The sequence below is a fragment of the Anser cygnoides genome, chromosome 25 (genome assembly GCF_040182565.1).
Source record: "Anser cygnoides isolate HZ-2024a breed goose chromosome 25, Taihu_goose_T2T_genome, whole genome shotgun sequence".
Classification (NCBI taxonomy): Eukaryota; Metazoa; Chordata; class Aves; order Anseriformes; family Anatidae; genus Anser; species Anser cygnoides.
The window spans coordinates 1,304,337-1,325,250 of record NC_089897.1 but is presented as its reverse complement, the minus strand read 5'-3'; the positions used below and the strand labels follow the sequence as shown (position 1 = coordinate 1,325,250).

The window sequence follows — 20,914 nt, the reverse complement described above, 5'->3', positions numbered from 1 at the left end:
GCAGCACCCCAGCACTGCAGCTGCATCCCAGCACCCGTGGGCATCTCGGGGCTCTGCAGGACATGGCGAGCCCGAGCTGCGCCTCACTGCAGCCCTGGCCGGCATGGAGCTCCCGAAGGAGCACAGAAGCTGCGGGAAGGAGCTGCGAGAGGAGAAGCCCGCTCGTGGCCAGGGAAGGCTGCGCCAGGATGGGTCCGGGGGGTTTCAATCAGCCTTGGCTTTCTCCCAGCCAGCCGAGCCCACGCTGTGGGCACTGGCGGCGAGGATGGCGATGCCACAGGGCTGGCCGGTGGCTCGGTGGAACAGCCACCGCTAGAGGGGGGCAGGATGCCACCATGCGGGATTTCCTGCGTGGCCCAAGGGTGGTGAGGACCCAGAGGGCAGGGGCCAAGCGCTTCCTCCGTGGCTCTCCCTGTCCTGCCGTGGTTTGGGGCTCAGCGAGAAGTGGCTGCAGTCCCAGCGCCTGCTTCTGCAGCTCCTGATGCTTGTTGGATTTGTCTGACTCAGGCGGGGCAATAATCCGTGGGATTTCCTGCCAGGTCTGGAAATACGCTCGGTTGGATCAGTCCTTGCACCTCTTGCCAGAGCTCGGATCTGACCACTGCAGGGCCAGGACGAGGGCGAGCGAGGTTCACTCCTCTCCAACAAAGCACTTGTTGGAGGCGGGAGGCAGCAGCTTTGCTCCTTTGGCGCTCTGATAATACTGAGCTCGGTCTGTTTGGGATGCGTACCTGCACCCCACTGCTTGCAAATGTGCACGGTTTTGTTCCCCCACGGTGAGCGCTGCCGTGCAGGCTCGAGCAGGAGCGGGGCTCCATCACCTCGCCGCTCACAGCGTGCGCCCGGGGTGCTCCCCGCTCCATCGAGTGCTTGGTGCTGGTGCACGTCTCCCTCCAGATGTGGGGGTCTGGCCTTATGGGGAAGAGGTGCAGGGCCCCCTGGGGATGCAGCTCGCCCTCCTTCTTGCCCTGAGCTTTAAGGCTCCTGCCCGCTCGCCCATCACTGGTCCCGTGCCCATCAGCACCGCCCTGGGCTGGGCGCATTCCTGGTGTGGGTCGGGACCGAGACTGGGGCTGTGCGGGGGTGCTGCCGTGTGGGGCCGGGGGGAGGGGTTGTGGGGAAGGGGCTGCTCGTCGCCTGCCCCTTCTGACGAGTGCTCGGGCTGCACGCAGCATAGGCTTGTAGGGTAATTCAGGCTGCATCTCCCTAATGATTCAGCGAGGGATTCAAACCAGCTCTCCCCTCCCCTCCCCATTATTTGCGCTTTTTTCTTGCCTGCCATGATATTTTTACCTTCAGTTCGTTCAGATTATATGATCAAAGGAGGCACAAAGGGGAGAGAACAGAGAGGAAAAAGCTTAAAAGAAGAAAGGAAGAGGCTGTGGGCTCTGGGGGCTCCGCTGCGGGCTGGGGCGAGGAGGCTTTTCCTCGGCGCGCGCGCCACGTGGAGCTCCATCGCGCCGTCCCCCGATGGGCAGAAACCTGGCTCCTGGGGCGAGGGTGGGAGAAATGACCTGAATGCAGCCTGCCCCAAGCACGGGGCTGCACGGGGTGGGGGTAGGGCTGCGGCATTAAAACCACCCTGGGGTCTCCCCATCCTCTGCTTCTTCATAGCAGAACCCGACCCGCTTCCAGGGTGCGGCGGGAGCTGCTTTCCCCTGCCGCGGTGCCGATGCACGGCACGGTGCTCGCAAAGCCCTGGGGGGGTGGCACTGTCCCCGCGGGGCCAGGGTCCCTCTCCTTGACCCCAGCTCCTGCAGGGACGTGCCCGTGGGGCTGTCCCAGTGGGAGATGTCTTCGCAGGCGGCGGCGGGGCGGCTTTCGTGCCGCAGCGCTCCCCGGGTGCTGCCTTTGGAAACAGAGAGCTCGGCACCGGGTAATTCGCCTTGCTTAAAAGCCCCGGCTGTCAGAAACGCTTTGGAGATGGGCCTTCAAGTGGCTCCGACGGGCAGGGATGTGCATTATTTATGGAGGTGAGTTGAGGCAAGGGCCCTCCCAGCTGGGGTGAGGAGCTCCGAACGGCTCCTCCACGGGTGTAAAGGGGCTTGGCTCCAGCAGCAGCCCCCCCATGGGGCCGGCTGAGGATCCGGCCAGGCGGGCGCGGGCTCAGATGCTGGGCTCTGTGCTCGAGCCGAGAGGAATTGAGGCTGCTTCTCGGGTCTCGCTGTTCCAGCCCGTCCTGCTTGGGGAATGCATTTGCCGGCTTCGCTCGCCTCTGCTTTTCGGTGCCTTGCATTAATCACGCGCTGCCCTCGCAGCATCCGTCAGCGGCTGCTTGGAGGCAGCAGCCAGGCTGCGAGGGGGGGGAAACTGAGGCAGGGGCTGTGCTGCTGGGTCAGGGGCACCTCCGGGGCTGGGGGGCAAAGGGATGCAGGTGGGCAAAGGGATGCAGGTGTGGGTGTGCGCACAGCCTGACAAAAGGTGCTGTCGCCAAAAAAAGATTCCTAAGGAGCCTGGGGCAGGTCTGAGCCGTCACCCGCTCCCCAGCCTGAGGAATTGTCCGTGGTACGGCTGTGCTGGTGGGATCGTGCTGAGCCATCTGGGAGCAGGATCGGGGATCCTGCACTCGTCCAGGTCACCTCTGCACCTCCAAGGAGCAGGAGCCGGATCCTGCAGCAAGCCCTGGGCTCCCTGAGCCGGGATTGCAGCACCCTGTGCCCAGCCGAGGGGCATCGTGGCGTGGTGGGACGGGGCATTGGAAATGCTAAAAAGCAGAGCTGTTCTTCAACTGCTGCATGAGGCACAGCCCGCGGGCATCGCTCGGGCACCGCTCCCCGTGCCTTCACCACCAGCGCTGCCTCCAGCTTCCCCGTGAGCCCTTCGCTCCCTCCTTCCCCCCCTGGGGGCACCAGCTCGGGGCCGAGCACCTTCACACCCAGCCGCTCTCCTCTGCCCATCCCGGCTGCTTTTAATTTTGCGCTGAGCCTCGGCTCCTCCTGCCCGGGGCGGGCAGAAAGCCAAACTCTCCCCGCAGCTTGGGCGAGCCCTCGGTGCTGTCGATACTCCCCGCTGGAAGCTGTCGATACCTGGTGCTCGCAAAGAAGCAGCGGCCGATGCAGGACTCAGCAGCCCGGATGGAGAGCGGTGCGAGCCGCGGTGCTTAGGGGCGCGTTTCGGATACGTAATTCCTGGTTCCTTCGGTGCCTGGCCGGGTCTGCTTTCGCTTAAGACCCAGCTCGGCTCTGCGCCTGCGTGGCTGGCGGCGCGGTGCTCAGGGCGTGCAGGCAGGCGATGGCAGTGGCCTCGTGGCTGGGAACGGAGAAGAAATTTGGGAATCGGCCCCTGGCTGCCCCGTCCCTCGGATCGTGCTCATTCAGCATCTCCGTGGCTTTGACCCCGGCCGTGCAGGGGATGCAGGCGGGCTGCTAACGGCAGCAGCTCGCTCGCGGCTGGGGCCATCGATGGGGACATGAGGGGGCTGTGGTCCCTGGGGTGCAGCAGGGGGTGCTCAGGGAAGGAGGGTCTCTCTAAAGAGAAATGTCCCCCCCCCCAGATCAGCTCAGGGTCTCCATGCAGCGTAGCTCTGAGGGGGCTGCTTGGTTCTCGTGCCTGGCTGTGACCCTGGGGCAGGAGGGATGCTCTGGGGTGGCGGGGACCAGGGTGGTGTGTGCGTTTGGGTTTGCCCCTCTCTGAGCACTGCCCTGGGGTCTGCCCCACCCTGATAGCTCCCCAAAGGGGGTTTGGGACTGGGGCAGGTCCTGGGGCTTCCCTCCAACCTGTGCCACGCTGGCCCTGCTGCTGGGGCTGAGCGCGGCAGGGGCCCTGCGCCGGATGCGCTGTTGGGGCTGAGTCAAAGCAGCTGGCGTGACTCACAAATCCAGCAAATCCCAAATCTTTTCTTCCGGGCTCCCTGCTGAAATCTTGGAATGGCTGACATCTTCTCCATGCTCCTGTTTAATTTCCCCCCCCTCTTTCTCTCCTCCTGCTCCCCCTTCTCCCCCCCAAGGGCTCTGCAAGAAGGACCCGAACCTCTGCTTGGGCTCGCACCCCCGCTGCCTCTCCTCCCCGGCGTAGCGATGCCAGTCCTGGCACCCACCTGCAGCCCGACTGCTCGCCGCACCCTGGGGGCCGCCGTCACCCATGGGAGCCGCTGACGGAGCCGCCGGAGCCATGCCACCCACCCGTGCCCGCCTCGCCGCCTGACCGCCGCCGGGTTTCGGGCCGCGCGCTCTGCCCCAGCACGGCTTCGGCGATGAGCGGGGGTCATTTTTGCATGGAGCGTCTCTCCTTCTGCCTCCTCCTGAGTGCCTGGAGCTGGGGCTGGGCGCCCGGGGGTGCCGCCAAGCCCAAAGGCCAGGGCTACCCGCACATGAACTCCATCCGCATCGACGGGGACATCACGCTCGGGGGGCTCTTCCCCGTGCACGGCCGGGGCGCGGAGGGCAAAGCCTGCGGGGAGCTGAAGAAGGAGAAGGGCATCCACCGCCTGGAGGCCATGCTCTTCGCCCTGGACCGCATCAACAACGACCCCGACCTGCTCCCCAACATCACCCTGGGCGCCCGCATCCTGGACACGTGCTCGCGGGACACGCACGCCCTGGAGCAGTCGCTGACCTTCGTGCAAGCCCTCATCGAGAAGGACAGCACCGAGGTGCGCTGCGTCAACGGCGGCCCCCCCATCATCACCAAGCCCGAGCGGGTGGTCGGCGTCATCGGCGCCTCGGGCAGCTCCGTCTCCATCATGGTGGCCAACATCCTGCGGCTCTTCAAGGTACGGGTCCCACCGAGGTGCCCTGGCCACCTCTGCAAGGGCTGAACCCGTGAAAAAAACGCGGTGAAACCAGCAGGTTTTTGCATGCTTACCTCTTCCTCCGCAGCTGGGGGCAGGCAGGAGCGTGAGTGTCTTTAAAAGCGTTTTTCTGCCTCCCCCGGGTCCCCAGGGATCCCCTCCTCCGGTGACGATGCCGTAGCAGCAGGCTTTTGTCTCTTCTCCCCCGGCTTCGTGGCCAGGTGGGATGCTGACGCTCCCGGCATTCCTGCCAGGAGCCTGGCGGGGGGGACGGACGGGCAATCAGCTCGGGACAGGGCGCAGGATGAGACCACGGGGCTGGGAGGGACCTGGGGGGCTCCATCCCAGCTGCCTGCGCCCCGCTCTGGGTTCAGCCTGGGCTGCTCAGGGCTTGGTCCCAGTGGATGCCGAGAACCCCCAGGGATGGAGAGGGCTCGGCCTCCCCGGGGAGCTCCCCGGCCCTCTCCTGGGTTGTCACCTGAGGGGACCAGAGGTAAGGTGACGCCTCAGCCGAATTGCTGGGGAGCTGCATTTATTGCTGGGACGGGGGCGGCTACGGGGTGCCAGGAGGGGACGGTGGCGACCGCGCCGTGCCCAGGGGCAAACTGGGGACACCGCTGGCTGGTGCCACTGGCCCTGGGTGTGCGGAGGGGAGCAGGGTGCTTGGGGCTGTCTGCGGGCTGGCTCCCCCGTCGCCCTCCTCCGCTCCAGCTGCAGGAAAACCGGAGGAGTTTATAATTACATCCCCCTCGCTGTGCATTTATTTATCCGCAGCAATGTCCTGGGGCTAGAGCGAGTGTTTGAACAAGAGCCCCCTTAGCAGCAAAAGGCAGAGAGAAATGCAAACAGGCTGCGCGCCCAGCAGCGGTGGAAGCCCCGAGCTGGCGCTACGCATGCTGCCTCCCCCTCCTGAGCCTCGAAACCCTCCCTCCCTTCCTCGGGGGCTGGCTGCCTTCCTCCCCTTCCCCCCTCCTCATCCTCCCCCCCGCCCGCCCTCCTGGGAGGGCTGGAGGCTGTTAGCGGAGACCGAAAAACAGATCGCTGATGGAGTTTGATTTTTCTGGGTCCCTTTTAAAAAAAAAAAACGTGTTAATGTTCCAGGCGACGAGCGAGAGGGCTATTCAATAATTAAAATAATATAAATTAGAGAGAGCGGGAGGAACTTAAAAGCTATTTGCCGAGACAAAAAAAGATTGAGTGCTCACTTCAGGGAGGGAGGCAGTGAGGAAGGAGGCAGGAGAGTGACAGCTGGAGGAGCGGGGGGAGCTGTTTTGGGGGTGGGTTGAGCTATTTTTTTTCCCTTTCTCCTCCAATTTTGCTGCTTGGACAAAGCATCCGTGACCATGCAGGGGGACGTTGCCGAGCCCCGATGCACCCTGGCACTGGTGGTGGCCCAGTGGGGACGTGGCTCAAGCCTTGGTGTCCCCAGCGTGGGGACCCAGCCCTCAGCTCAACTGGGAGCCCTGGGAATCGCTGTCCCCACCTCCCTGCCAGCCGCTGGTGGCCCCAGCACGGGGACATCGCTCCCGCGGGACGTCAGGTCCTGCCCTGCCCCGCGCTGCCTGCCCGCCGTCGCTCTTTGTTATTCAAATAGTGGGTTTATGGCACGGACATGCTTAAAATGAAAATCAGGCAACTTCCATTTCGCGCTGCCGCTGACCTTTAAGCGCGGGCGGCTCCGCTCGGAGGTTCAGCAAAGCATTTGCCTCCCCGGGCACCGCTGCGCTCACGGCTTTGCCTTTTCCTGTCCCCTGGAGGGACGATGCTCGCTCCTGGGCTGGAGCCAGAGATTTGGCTCCTGCGTCGGCCCCGGGACAGCGAGCCCTTGGCGCTGCAAGGCGATGCCGGTGCAAGGTGCTGCGGCGCCCTTTGTGCAGGGCACAGCCGAGATGAGGGCACGGAGGAGGCGCTTGGGGTGCCCCCGGGTGCAGGATGGGGCTCGTGGGTCTGGGGGCTGAGCAGCTCCCCCTCTGCCCGCCCCAGCAGCTGTGTGCACGCTTGCACCCACGCTGTGTCTGCTTCGTGCCGCGGTCCAGGCTCCCCTTGCCCTGCTGGGAGGGTTGTGGCAGTGGTGCTGCAGAGCCCTGGGCGGGATGGGGTCTCAGCAGCCCCTTCCCTCCTCCAGCTGCTCCCTGCCTGGGGGTGCTGTGCTCTCCTCGCCCCGTGCTGTGCTCTCTTCCCGTGCACCCCGCTCTGCTCCGTCCCCTCCCCGCCAGCCCAAACCCATCGGCAGGGAGGGCTCGGCGCATCCCTGGCAGGGGCTTTGTCGCTCCCATGCTACATAAATAAATAACGTGTCCTTCGTTAGCTGCCATTGCCTAATTAAAGCTGTACATCAGCGGAACAACTTGCAGATGCGGCATCCTCTGTCCAAGCTGGTTTCATCACTCCTCGCAGCTCTGCATGCAGAAAAACCTCCCCTCAAATCCCTGCTCTCGCCTCCTTGCGATAGCATCTGTCTGTCGTCACTGCCAGAGCTTTCTGGCACGCTCCAGCTCCTTCCCACCCCTGTCTGCTGGCTCTCCAGCCTCAGCACTACCCACTTCCTCCCGAATGACCACAGCGACGGTGGTGTAAAAGAAACCTCTGCAAACGTGACTCCCCAAAAGCTACAGCAGGGGCTGGGCTGGGCTTTTCAATCCCGTCCTGAGCGAGCTGGGGCACAAGGAGCACCCACGCGCTCAGCTGGGGCGAGGAGCATCCCGGGCAAGCGGAGGTGCTGGGCACACACCCGACGCTTAGAGGCGCTCGTTTCCTTCTCCGCAGCGAGTTGTCGAGCCCTTTTTTAGCACCGGGGTGTTGTACAGCATGATTAATCCACCTAATGGAGGACGCTGGCCCGTCGCATGCAGCGGGAGCTGTGCGTGCCCGTGCGCCTGCACGCACAGGGGGTTTCGCTGGCTGGGGGTGCGGGGCAGGATCCGGCCCCCAGCGCCGAGCCCCGGACTGGTGGAAGGGAGGTGGCGGGGCGAGCGTTGCCCTCCGCACCACGCGGCGGTGCTTAGCGGGTAAATAACCTTCGTGAAGACGGGAAGGTGGAAATCGGCTGGGGGACGCTCTGATTAATCACCCGCTCTGTTCCTGCCAGTTCATTTCCTCGTTCTGCTCTGGGTTTATTAAAACAAATTGCGGCCGCTCGGATCCCCCGGGCTGCCCCGGCCGCGGCGGCTCCCCCGGCACCGCTGGGCGAGGAGGAGGAGGAGGAGGAGGGCGGCAGGGCCGGTGAGGAGCCTGATGAAGGGCAGCGACTGCGGCTCCCTGCACCCCGAGCTTTGCTCTCGGCTAGGTTGGGAGCTTGTTTTTTTGGGAAAAAATAGGATGCAGCCAAGCAGCTGGCTCGGTTTATCAGGTCGTGGCGAAGGGGTGGGCAGGACGGGGAGCTCCTTGCTCCCTGCCCCGAGCCGTCCCACCTTGAGCGTGGCTGTCTCCTGTCACCCTGGAGCAGCTGGGGCTGGGAACTGGAGGAATTTGTTATCAGCTCCATGACAAGGTGGAGTTTGGGTACATCATGATGCTGGAGCCATTCGCCTGCCTTGGCCCCTGTTTCCAGCTGGGGAAACCGACAGTGACAAGGTCTGAGCTGGCTCCGCACAGCCCCCTCGCTCCCCCAGCCCCTGCGGTGCTTTGTGCTCTCCCTAATTAAAAGCCGCTGTCCAAATGGCTCAATGATGGAAATTCTAATTAAATCAATTCCATCTTGTCGGTGAACCAGAGGTTGGCATAAGATACGCATGAAATTAATAATTATGGTTAGGGAATTAGCTGCTCCTGACCCCGTCTGTGGTGCAGGGGCGCTGGTGCAAGGAGCAGGGGGGTCGGTGCTGCTGTACGTCGGAGCACTGCATCCCTGCAAACCTCGGCTGGGGGCCGTGCTCAAGTTGCTGCCTTTGTCTGAATCTTTCCAATCTGGAGCAGATTATGATCCTCTGCTGTTAGACAAAATGCTGCTGTTAGACAAAATGCTGCGCTATCGTCAGCCGGTGCTGATGAAATGGGTTTCGAGCCCAGGTGCTTTTGCGGTGGAGGTGTCAGGGGAGAGTTTGAGGTTGACCACACTGGTGCACTGCCAGCAAACCTGACCCAGGGGCCTGGGGGGCAGGATTGTACCCCTAACCCCGGCTTCTGCCTGCTCTCTGACCCTGGGGGAGCTTTTCTCAAGGTTGGGGGTGTTTCTGAATGATGCTGACCGTATTTTTGTTCAAAATAAAGGAGAAAGGAGGTTTTTTCCCCCTGTCCCAGGGTTACTCCTTGATCTTGATGGGGTAAGGTAGTCCTGGGGTGCAGGAGAGCTGATCCCGCTGATTTCCCCACCAGCACCAGCACTGGTCTGGCAACGACCCAGGCAAGGAGCTGAGAGCAGCGTGGTGCCCCTGCGAGTTTGTTCAGGGCTTGTGCTGCTGCCCAAATGTGCAGCCGAGGTGCATTGCCAGCTCCCCCCACCCGCATCCTTCTTTCTAAGAACCTTGAATTCCCTGCCCGCATTTCCCTGCTATGGACCTGAAAGGACTTTTGTCTTTTATCTGAGAAAATAGCTGGTGCCGGGAGTTGGGCTATTGTAAACCAGGAGATCAAAAAGGCAGAGGGGGAAAAAGGCAGAAGAAATCTATCAAATGGTCATTTGGGAACTGGTATTTTATTTTCACTTCCATCCAAGGTAGTGTAGCGAGGGAGAAAAGCTCTTTCAGTTTGTTTATTAAAATACAGCTTCCAGTTCATAACCTGGAGATCAACAGGTATTTCCCAGGCTCCGCTTCCCCGCAGGGGCTGGACCAGGCTGCGTGCCCCGGGGTTAATCCCAGCCGTGGTCCTCAGCCAGAGCCCATCGGCACTTCCATGGGACGCGGCGTCCCGGGGGAATATCCGGGAAGCCTCCCTCCCCTGCACCCTGCTGCGGAGGCGTGGATCTGTTAAAACCGCTTTGCAGAGAAAAACTCGTCGGGTTTGATGGCCCGTGGAAAGCCAGCTTGGCATCCCTGCCCCGAGTCTCCTCTCACACGGGCACCGCCGCTTTGCACGCCCACCTGGCCCCACGGCACGGGCACGCTGCTCACCAGCCTCCTCGTGCGGCGCCTCCACCCCAAGCCTCCCTGCCCGTCCTCCCGGCACCGCTGCGAGCCCGGCAAGGAAAAAGAAAGGAGAGAAGGAGCAGAGCATCCCCCCGCTCCCTCCCCAGGATGAATGATTGCTAGACGAGCGCCTCGCCTGCTGAGCAGAATTTTAATCGAGCCTCACGCACCGGCTCCTGGTCACAGACACCCAACGAGCAGATCACAGCCCCTTGGAAAGGAGGACAAAGCAGATTGTCACAGAGAATAATCCTATTTGTGCCTTGATAAAGATTCCTTCCTTTCCCTCTCCCACTTGTTCTCCTTCTCTCCCTTTTTTTCATCTCGTATTTTGCAGGGAGGTAGAGGGGTGGCTGCTCCTTTCCAGGGGCCGTTTAGCATTCAGGTGGAGTCGTGGGTTTATAACACCGGTATCACGTTTAATAGAGAGAGTGAGGGACTGGAGTGGAAAAGGGGAGAATAACAGGGAAGCAGAGGAGAAACTGTGCAGCACGGCCTGGGAGCACGAGTGGAGTAGGACGGGGCAGCCGGGAGGGCCGGGCAGGTCCAGGGGGCGGCTTTGGGGTGAGCCCCCCACCCTTGGGTGCTGGGATGCTCTGGGACAGGGGCAGCTCCCCCCCCGTTGGGACGGGGCTGTGCTGGTATCTAACCAGGGAGGTGTTGGTTTGAAACACCATCGTTAGAAGGCAGCATTTCAGGCTCCCAGCGAGGTGGCTTGGTCTTATAACCTGCACTAGGATGCCTACGCACCCCAAACCTCTCCACACCAGCTGGTTCTCCCCTCTGCTGCTGCAAATTAGCTAACTGCTTCATGCAGGAGTGGCGATGGGTGAGGCCAAACTCAGCCTGAGCTGATTTAAGGCATCCGGCACGACCCAGCTGCCTGCTGAGCCCAGGGGATCCAGGGGGCTCATTGCAGCTCCCCCTGGCTCCGGCTGTGTTTGTTCTCCTGCAAGCTGCGATGGCTGAATTGTTCCTAAACTGGGTTAGAGGGAGAGGGGGAAAAGCCCCCCACAGCTGGGGATTGCTGCTCTGCGCCCCCTTGCCCTGTAGCACGGAGCAGTTTGGGGTCAGCGATGCTTTGGGCTTTTCCCTCCTCTGTTTGCGCTGTGCCCGTAGCCACGGCCAGGCTGCAGCATGGCAGCTGGCTGAGCTCCAGCCCCTGCCATTATATCGCTGCTAAATTCAAAACCACGTCCCTGTTTTTGGCAGGGCTTGGCAAGCCCTTGCACCGTGCCAAAGCAGAGGCACATTGCAGCGGTGCGTGGTGCCCGACAGGGTGTAGGACGCGGGGGTGATGGATGGGCTGGCTCTGGTTTTGGGACATCTTCAGCAGGGAACTTCAGGGCTGGTGCGGGGAACCTGGGCTTGATAATTTAATAAACCTTTTCCATCTTTGAGATAAATTAACATCTGTGGTGTGTTTTGGAGATGTAAAGTGCTGTGTAAGTGCTAAGCATCGTGTGATCCTCCGGTGCTAAATCACTCTAATGTACTGCGCGAGGTGCAGGAGCTCTGATTAATTTAAAAGGCTTATTTATGGCTTGGCTGGACAGGGTCTGGCAGGGTGCGCTCGTGTCGGTCCCTCATGGGGCAGGAGGCCAGAATATCATAGCTGCTGAGTTCAGGGCAGGAACAAGGCTTTCTCTACGGCCTCTGCCATGCTGGAGGCCCTGCTGGGTGTCACTGAGTGGTCCCTCAGCCTCTGCCCTGGCTCCTCCTGGGGCCAAACCAGGCATCACAGCCGGGGTTTGGCTGCTGCAGGTCCCAGAGGGAGCTGGTCCCTTCTCCTGGGCGCCTCATCATCCCATGGCCTCTGCTTTCCTATGGCCATACCCAGGATCTGGGCGTGAGCAGGCCTCACACCGTTCCTTCACCTCTGTTTTTGGCACAGGGTGGCTGGTTTCTTCTGGACGCTTCCCAATTCCTTGATTTCCACCCCCCTGCGTCCTCCCGAGCGGGGCTTTGGGAACACGGGCAAGGCGAGGGCAGCGCAGCTGGGTGCAGATGGCCTCTTTCTCCTGACGCTGTCTTTCCTCCCTCCGTCCCAGATCCCCCAGATCAGCTACGCATCAACCGCCCCGGACCTGAGCGACAACAGCCGCTACGACTTCTTCTCTCGCGTCGTCCCGTCCGACACCTACCAGGCCCAAGCCATGGTGGACATCGTCAAAGCCCTCAAGTGGAACTACGTCTCCACCTTGGCCTCCGAGGGCAGCTACGGAGAGAGTGGCGTGGAGGCCTTCATCCAGAAGTCCAGGGAGGACGGTGAGCAGATTGCCTTCACCCCGCGACGGGGTCTTGGTGTGGGCTTTGGGGCAGAAAAGGCAGAAAAGGTGACCAGTTGGGTCACCAACTGGGTGACTTGCAGCTTGTGGTGGGGTGATGGGATGTGTCTGGTCGGGCGTCTTGACCTGAGCTGAGGAATGGCTGCGGTGCAGGAGTAGGGACGGGATGGGAGCCCCGCTTTAGGGCACGATCCTGGGATACTGGGGGCTCTGAGCTTTGGGGCTGCTCTGCTGGTGGTTTAGTTGCAAGGACACCGTGGTGGCCGGTTCCTAGGCTGGGCGTGTGTCCTGTGCAGCACTGCTGCGCGTCCCAGGGTGCTGCTCGTGTCGTCTCCCCAAGGCCAGCAGTGGGGGGACGTCACCAAGTGGGGATGGGAGCAGCCATCTGTAGGGCGGGCTGGCTGATCGCTGCCAGCTCCTTTCAGGAAGCGTCTTGAAATCCCATTCCCTGCGCACAAGGAGACCTCAAATCTGCTGGGTCAGCGGCTGCCAAGCGCGAGCTGATCCAGCCCCCTCCTTCCGCACGGAGCTGGGCGCCTTCCAGAAGAAAAGACTTTTACAAATACTCCCAGGTTTTAACAGAAAATAAAGTTGGCACCAGCGCATGCTTCACCCAGTTTTAGTGGAATTATCCCTGAGGGCAGGTGCTTTAACTTGTCTATAGGCTTTGGACAGGCGGAAAGTCCGTGCTCAGCAAAACTCTTTTGCGAGGATTTGTCAGGAGCCAGAAAGCATTTTGCTGACAGGAGCGCAGGGATGCTTAGGAGGGATTAGCAGCCTCGGGAGCGGTGGAAAAGCTCGCGGGTACCAGCTGGTGGCCAGGCACCCACCCAGGGACCGGCTGAGAGGGTCAGGGACCCCCAGGCACTGCTGCTGTGGGCGCTATTGCAGTGGGCTTCAGCCCAGGCAATGGCTCCGTCCGCCCTTTCAGGGGGTCTGGAGCTGCCCCGAGACCCCACAAAGGGGCTGTTGGGGCTGCTCCTCGCCCCAGCTTTGCTTTGCCTCTGCAGCACGGTGTGTGCAGGGCGAGCCGGGAGCTGAAGAGTGTTTTCTGAGGCAGTTAAAACCCTGCAGAGTACAGGCTGCTGCCTATTACTGGCTTAACTGTGTCTGAATGGCACATTAAGTTCTGGCAAAATCGGTGGGACACCAGCCTATCTGGAGCTAGTCAAACTGTGTTATGGCCTTATAAATGGATAAAGGGAATAAAAACTTCTAGGTGACGAGCTCCTAATCAAAGCCCTATAAATAGGAACAGCGTTAATTCTGTCTCTCGCGCGCGCCGTGGCACTGGGAACCGGCTGTGCTTTTAATATGCAGAGAAGCCCATCTGGGGATTCAACCTGGAATCTGCTCTTCAGGATTTTAACTTGAAAAGCAGAAAAATCTTCACGGGCCTCCGGCTGCAGGAGGAGCGCGCGGGGATGTTTCGGAGTCGATGGATGCAATGACTTGAGACGTGCAGCTCGGGGCGTGCTGTGCGCGTACCCCGAGGTGGGGGTGCGGGTGCGAGCGGTGCTGGGGGGCACGTGCTGTGCTGCAGCTGTGGCTGTGCACGCAAAATCCAGGTGCAATGGGGACACGCGGGGCTGCAGGTGTGCAGGTTGGGCACGCGTGGTACCCGGAGCACTGGGGCGGCGGGTTGGGGGAACGATGCTCGTGGGGGTGGGAACGATGCTCGTGGGGGGGGAATGATGCTCGGCTGCAAGCGAAGGGCTGTGTTTATGGCTCTGTTAACAGCTTAACCAGTAACCCTACTGGGGTTTGTAAATGCTAACAGCAGCCCCATCTGGCTCGTGATGATAACGAGATTTGTCTGATGACAGAAATAAAGGGAAAGAGACCTTGTGTGGGAACGAGGGGCATTTTGCACGGGCTTTCCACCCAAAAAGGAGAGTTTCCTTGCCTGCCCTGGGCTGGCAGGTCCTGCCGGGCTGCCCATGTCCCATGACAGGGGAAGGGCTGATGGGACCGGTGGGTGACATGGGGAGACGACAGCAGCGTTGGGCTCAGCAGCCGTGGTATTCTGTGTCTAGCCCTGGTGTGCCCTAATTCTGGAGAGAGCATGGCATCGCACGGCCACCCCGACCTGGCCAGTGCGTCCCTGCGGGGTCTGGGTGTGGGGCTGGATGTGGCCAGGGGAGTGGGCCCGGTTCAACCCCTCCACTACGCACCAGTAAGGAGCAGGTGGTGTGACTGGTGGTCCCACTGCAGCACGAGCGCTTCTGGTTTGAGATACCTGTGGTTACCGTGAATTCCTATCACCAGATGGTTGATGATATGATGGCATAATTGCAGTGTAAACGAGTGTACATGGAGTTGAAACGCACGCGTATTAATCTGGGACGGAGGCAGTCCTGTAATTTGTATATCCGCGTAACCCAACGATTATGTGCATTAGTGATAATTTAGTTATCAAAAAGCATAATTCCACTGTAATTGCGGCAGAACGGCAGTGTGAGTGCAGCCCGTGCGTTATCAGCAGTAAACGCCGCTCCCCTGCTCACTTGTGTCCGGGAGCTGTCGTACATCAAACCCGGCAGCCACGCGGGGCCTGGGGACGCTGCCGGCACGCGAGCGCCTGCGTGGGGTCCGAGCTGCTCCAGGGGCATCTCCCTGCGTGGGGTCCTCAGTGGTTCCCGGCTCCTGCACCCACGGAGGGCAGCTCTGCGGCTGTCAGTAAGGAGCGGATGGGGACAAGGGCGTGCTCTGTGTGTGTATATGGATGTCTTTTTTTATTCGAAAATCCCCCCAGCCGTGTGCCCTGTGCAAGGTTTGAGGAAGAGCCTCGCTGCGCCTGCTTTGCCTCTCCATGTTCCCCCATAAATTCGGATGGCCCTGCTGTCACCAAATGGCTTTACACCAGCACAGAGCCACTGGGAGCTGGCGAAGGATCCGTCCCTCTCTTTTATAGCCTGTTCGTGTATGCCTGGCCCTCATTTTCCACTCCTCCAGCGGCATAAAGGACCCGGCAATTTATTTCTGCTTCAAGGTGCCTCCGGACTGTCAAAGCAATGCAGAAGGGCCGCTGCTTGAGGATCTGGCCTCTGCTTGTCGTCTTTCAAGCCGCAGAGCTCTCCGGGCATGCTGGCACAGGGTCTGGATGCCGCAGGGCACGGGTGGGCACGGGGATGGCGCTGCAGGCTGGGCGCGCGTCTCCCTGCGTGCCGGCGCGCTCGCTCTCCTCCGTAACATCGCTCCGCTTCATTTCTCATGCCAAGCCTGAGTGTTCGGAGTCGGGTTTTATTTCCATCAGGCAATAATGCTCATTGCTGTAGTTAGCAGTTAGCATTCAAGCTGTTTGCTTTCTGATGCATTATCAACTTGACCTTCAGTTTCAATTTTTAGCAAAGCTTCGTGCTAAAGCCGCTTCTGCTGCAGCGCAAAGCGTTTCTGCTCAAGGCACGATCTCACCCCCTATCTGCCAGTGGGTTGGGAAGAAGTTCACCCTGGGGCAGCTTATTCTGTTGAGTGACCCACGGGGGCTGTCTTGCAGCCAAGGGCTCCTGAGCCAGCCTGACCTAGGAGGGCCATTAGGTTTTATGTATTGCAATTTGTTGGCCCCTGGCAATTGCTGCTGGTTGCACCGATGCCTGGATGGTCATTACTCATGGGAGCGAAGGTTTTTTGGGTGTTAGCATCGCCAAAATGTTATGTCGGCAAAAATCTGTGTTTTACTTGGGCACTTTTAAACATTTTAAGTGCATTCTCCCCCCTGCAAAGACAGGGGGTATTATCTGTATTTGCAGCTCCGCACCAAGGTGCGGGGCAGGGCCAGCAGTGGGTGTCCCAGGCTCCTCTCGCAGAGCATCTCACCGCCCCTGGATGTCCCCTGAGGGAGGGGACAGACCTGTCCGCAGTCCCCTGGCTCTGCGTGCGCTGTCATCTCTGCTGCCGCCGAGCTCTTGGAGACGAAGCATTAGATTTATGTTTATGTAATTTAGCTGGTGTGCGCAGCGTGTTATGCCATGCGTCGTAATGTGCCGCGCTCTGTTTTGTGAAGAGGGCAATATTTCTAGGCAAATGCACGACTCCTTAGTCATGTGTCTGGATCAATTTTACACTGTCATTTCCCCCCCTCTATTGTTTTATCCTTCGCTGAGCTTTCTATATTTTTAGTTAAGAGCCTGATATGTATTTGCGATGCATTTGTTCATTACCATGTGACATTCATGGCTGTCTTTCTGCTTTTAGCCGGGCTCATTACTCTTGCTTGATGCATCAGAATGTCACCCCCGAAGGGGGATCTGACGATCGCAGCCGCGCACGAAGTTTGGGCGATGCTGAACGTGGGCTTCAGCTGCTCCCGAGCCTTAAGGTGCAAGGCAGCACCGAGTGCCACATTTCAAAGGATTCCACGTGCAAGCGTGGAGGTGGCTGGCCCCGGGGAGCAGATGCCACCGGTCCTGCAGATGCCACCTCCGTGGGACGGACGGGAGCACAGCTGCCGGTTATTCCTCGGTGCTGCTTGCAGGGAGAACTTTTTTTGGCACGCCACCACCTCCAGCAAAGAGCCCAGGAATTAAAGCGGGTGACCTTCAGCCCTGTGACGAAAGGAGGTGTGATTAGCAGTAACGCAGAGCCGGGCGAGGAGGGCTGCCCGGCTCCCTTTCATCTCGGAGGATTGCTGTTCTTCTGCAGTCAGCACTCAATTACTGCGTCTCACCGGAGGGCTGTTATTTGCTGCTGGCGTCTCCGCTCCCCCAGCCAAATCCTCCGCTCAGCACCCGGCACGGAGCTGGAAATTTTTTCGTGGCACGGTGCCTGCTCCGGGGCTGGATCTGCAGCCTGGGCTTCGGGTGAACCCGCTCCTGCTCTGAGTCTGGTGGCTTTTCTGTCCCCTCTGGGGCTCAAGCCGAGCATATACCTCCACAGCGTGGCTCAGGAAAGGTCCCTGGCATCCCGGGACCAGAACCAGCCTGGTTGTACCCATCCTGTGAGCAGAGCCCTTGCTCATGTGGGTCTGGCTGCAGCCACCTTTCCTATCCCAGCATTTTCCTCGTGCTGTGTGTGGGATGGGGACAGCGAGCGCCCACGAGCCCCCCACCGGTGGGGGCACGCTCAGCGAGGGGCAGGTCTGGTCACTGGGGCCCTGGTGCCATCGCTGCTTTGGGTCTCCAGACTCCTTCAGGCTCCGCAGAGGCCGAAGTCGTGTTTCCTGGGCTGTTCTTCTATTTATGCCACCCCCTCTGCCTCTTTTCGCTACAGTCAATACCGTGTGCTGTAATGCAGCCAGGAGGGAGGCAGGCAGGATGCCAGGCTCTCCTCTGGCTCCAAACAGCCTCGTGCCTCAGTTTCCCCCACCTAAAATAACCTTCTCTGCCCTCGGGCTCTTTGCTGCTGCGTGCAAAGGACCCCACAGGCTGGGACTGGGGAAAGCCAGGGCCAGACTGGGAGCACTGGGCACTGCTGTTTGGGAAAACACCTCCCTGCAGACCCAGGGCTTGGGGAGCTTTTGCTGCCTGAAATCTGCCTGTAAATAACGCTGACACCACCTCTTCACCCCGCTCCTCGTTTTCATGTCCCACAGGAAGCCCTTTTGTGTGCTGGAGGCTGGGGGAAGAGGAGAACGAGGCAGGACGGAGAGGTTGGGGTCGGGGCGGGCGCACGGCTCTGGCTCGGAGCCCGGCTCTGGGGTTTGGCAGCAGCCCACGGCGGTGGCTGGTCGTTAATATTTCTGGGGCGCGCTGGGTCCCGTCCTGTCCACGATGCGGTGACACACGGCAGGGCGATGGCCCCAGGGGGGCCGCGAGGGGTGAAGCGGAGCACGTTTCTCTTTTCTCTTTTGTGGGCTCGGGTTAGGAGGGACGAGATAAACGGTTACGGTAAATGAGGTAAATGTAGGGGAGAGTGCCTCTGCTTTTGGGACCCATCTGTCGCTTCAAGGCCCAGCTCCTGGGGTTGTGTGATGGGTGAGGGTCTCTGCAGAGTGACGCTCGCAGTAGGCTGGGGGAAGACGGTGAAATCTGGTTCTCAAGCCCTAAAATCCCAGAGTCTGCTGGCTCTTCCCAGCTCCAGGCTGGAGCAGGGTGAGGGGTAAGGAGGCGCAGTGCTGGGGGGCTGCAGGAGCAGGGGGTCTTTAGCGGAAGCTCCTTCCCATGGGCACAGTCTGTGGGGTTGGTACCTAAGGGAGAAACCTGGATTCCAAACACAGAGCAGAAATTTAGTTGTCTCGCTGCCCAGAGGAGTTGAACCTCACGGTGCCATTGTGCCACCGCACAGCCTCCCAGGGCCCCCGACCGGAGCAGAGTGAAGACTTGCTTTTTTTCCCCTCCCCTTTTTTTTTTCCCCCGTTGCAAATTTATTAATTACTGATTTAGGCTGGCAATGCAGGCAGTTGAAAAGCAGGCGCAAATTGCTCAGATTCATAATGTCTGATGAGATTTCAAAGCACTAAAGAGCAGCAATTGAACCCGTTCCAGGGAAGAGGCTGGCGGCGAGTGCCAGGAGCCTCCCGTGACGGAGGCTCGATGCGATGCGACGTGTGCCGGGAACCCGGGGTGTGCGAGGAGGACCAGCCACCGACCGGGTGGGACAGGGCTCCAAAAATTTGGGGCCTGGGGGGCTGCCGTTGCTCCCTGCTTTGTGTTCCCCGGAGGAATGTGGTTCGATGCCCGTCTTGCGGTGCTGGAGTCGTCGCTGAGATCTTGCTGCTCTCGAGGACGCACTGGGGCTGGGTCGGGGTGACAGCAATAGGATGGTGTCCCCAGGTTCACCCGGAAAGTGAGCTGGTGACGGGGGTGCTACGTCAGCAGCGGGACTGGGAGTTGTGGGGTACCGCAGCCGCCTCCATGCGCGGGTGATCCGAGCATCGCTCTCATTAGGGCTCTGCCACAACGAAGGAGGGATTAGAGCCGCCTGTAATGAGGAGCGGGGTGCCTTGCTGACGCTGCCCTGCTCTGCTGACTTGTGCACGGGGCTGCGTCCCCATCACCCTACTGTCCCCAGCCCTGCCTGGCTGCAGGCACCCGCAAGCCAAGGGGAGACGTCCCCAAATTGCAAAGCCTCCCCTGGCTGCGGCGTTGAGGGTGGATGGGCGCGTGGCCAGCCCCTGCTCTCGCCCTGTGCTGAGCATCCTGTGCTCCCCGCTTGGACCAAAGCCATCCCCGCTGCCAGGAGCTTTGCCTCCACGAGGGCGTGGAGACGTGCCCCTAATGACTTCTCCTCTAATGAGTCAGGTCCTCGGGGCTTTGAAGTGGCATGGATAATGAGTCCTAGGGCAGGGAAGTGCAGCCACTGACTCGCCAATTAAAGACTCTGGGCTTGGAAACCTCATTTAAACGGCCTCATTTGCGAAGGGGAGGCCGGGGAGTGCACAGCGGGAGGTGGGCATGTGCTGGGGTGCGGCTGGGTCAGGGGTGGGTGCTCCCTGCTGCTCCGTGCAACGTGATGGATGTGGGCAGCGAGGGACCTGCCGGGTGTTCCCGGTGGCAACTTGGGCTTGCTGGGAGAGGGAGCAGCCGGAGGTGCCCGGACTTGGCCTCCTGCCCCTGCTTGGCTGCGGGTTTGCAGCGTCCCCGCGTGTCCCTGCGCCAAGCTAGCGTGGGGCTGCTGCAGCCTCCTGCCAAGCTCACAAAACGCCGCCGCAGCTGGGCTGTGCGCGGCCCCATCCCCTCCTCGGGCTGCCCAGGGAGCAATTCCCAGCTGGGGAGGTGGGGGGCCGTGCACGTCCCTGGTTGCAGCACGGGCTGAATCAGCCCCCACTCCTCCAACCCGATGTGTTTGCACGGTGCTCCGCAGCCGCCAGCTCTGCAGGGAGCCCGGGCAAAGCGCTCCCTGATTGATGGTGTACGTTAGCGACAGCAAAAGCTTATTATCTACCTGCAATCAAGAGGGCACTTGAGCGCTGAGCTTCCCAGAGCAGCCGCGCTCCCACCGAGCCCATAATGGTGGAGATTAAACCCTGACCTGTGTTTGACAACACGCGTTAACCCCGCCGCAGCGAGGAGAGTCCCCGGGCGAGCGGCTGGCGGCGGCGTGGGGACGCTGGGAGGGGACATTAGCCGGGGGGGGACACGGCCACGTGCTGGGGGACGGCGTGGGCAGCGCTCTGCTCGGGGAGGGCTTTGCCCACGGGGCTGCTTTGCACAGCCAAGATGGGTGCACAGGGCCGTTGCACGCTCGTTGCAGTTTTGCTCCGGGGGACGAGGCGAGACCCCCTGGGCGTTCAGCTCCTGGCAGGCCAGAGGACGGTTGGCCCCACGGCCAGCCTGTCGCTTGTGCCCTTTTTGGGGCTGTTTCTTGCTGCAGGAGCTCCGCACCCCTCGGTGCTGGCCATCAGCAGGATGCCATCTGGTGCTTGAGCATCCTTCAACCAGGTGCCTATCTCTTGAGTATCTCCAGGCTGTGGGGTGCTTCCCCAGGCTTCCTGCACCTCTCCGGCTCTCTCCCAAAGCTGGGGGAGAAAAGGAGCTCAGCTCCTGCCTTCTCCCTGGCCCCGGGGTCCCGGAGCGATGCTGTGCCATCCTGGCACAGGAGGGAGAGCACCCACTGCCTCCCAGTCCCCACCTCCTGTCTTTAATTTCTTGCTTTAAAGGAGTGTTTTGACTAAAGGCAGCGTTGTGGAGGTAGCGGGAGCATCGCCTGGCAAATCCCCCTCCCTGCCGCAGTGCCGGGGGCCATGAATAATGCAGGTGCTAAAAGCTGGGGCTGCTGGAGGTGAGCGGGGCCGGCGCTGAGCTGCTCCCTCCTCTGCTCCGCTCTGCCCACCCCAGTCCTGTCCTCCCCCTGCTGCCCCTGGACTTTTCCCAGACCATTAATTAAGAAACAAATGTATATTTATTAATTGGCGTTGCCAGCATTTGCGTGGGGGCTGGAGGAGGGCTCCCAGA

The 20,914-nt window shown here is 60.8% G+C and overlaps 1 protein-coding gene across 2 annotated transcripts in view; it reads left to right on the top strand.

Moving 5' to 3' along the window:
- Window positions 1–20,914, top strand: part of GRM4 (glutamate metabotropic receptor 4) — a 45,376-nt gene that overhangs the window by 3,943 nt on the left and 20,519 nt on the right. The window contains exons 2-3 of one of the 2 annotated variants that reach the window (XM_066982986.1): window positions 3,947–4,711; window positions 11,847–12,063. In XM_066982986.1, the coding sequence (XP_066839087.1) occupies window positions 4,193–4,711; window positions 11,847–12,063 (736 nt within the window). In that variant the 5' untranslated portion in view covers window positions 3,947–4,192. Of the gene's footprint in view, window positions 1–3,946; window positions 4,712–11,034; window positions 11,056–11,846; window positions 12,064–20,914 lie in introns of those variants that run through there. The other variant, XM_048053700.2, reaches the window with a different exon arrangement.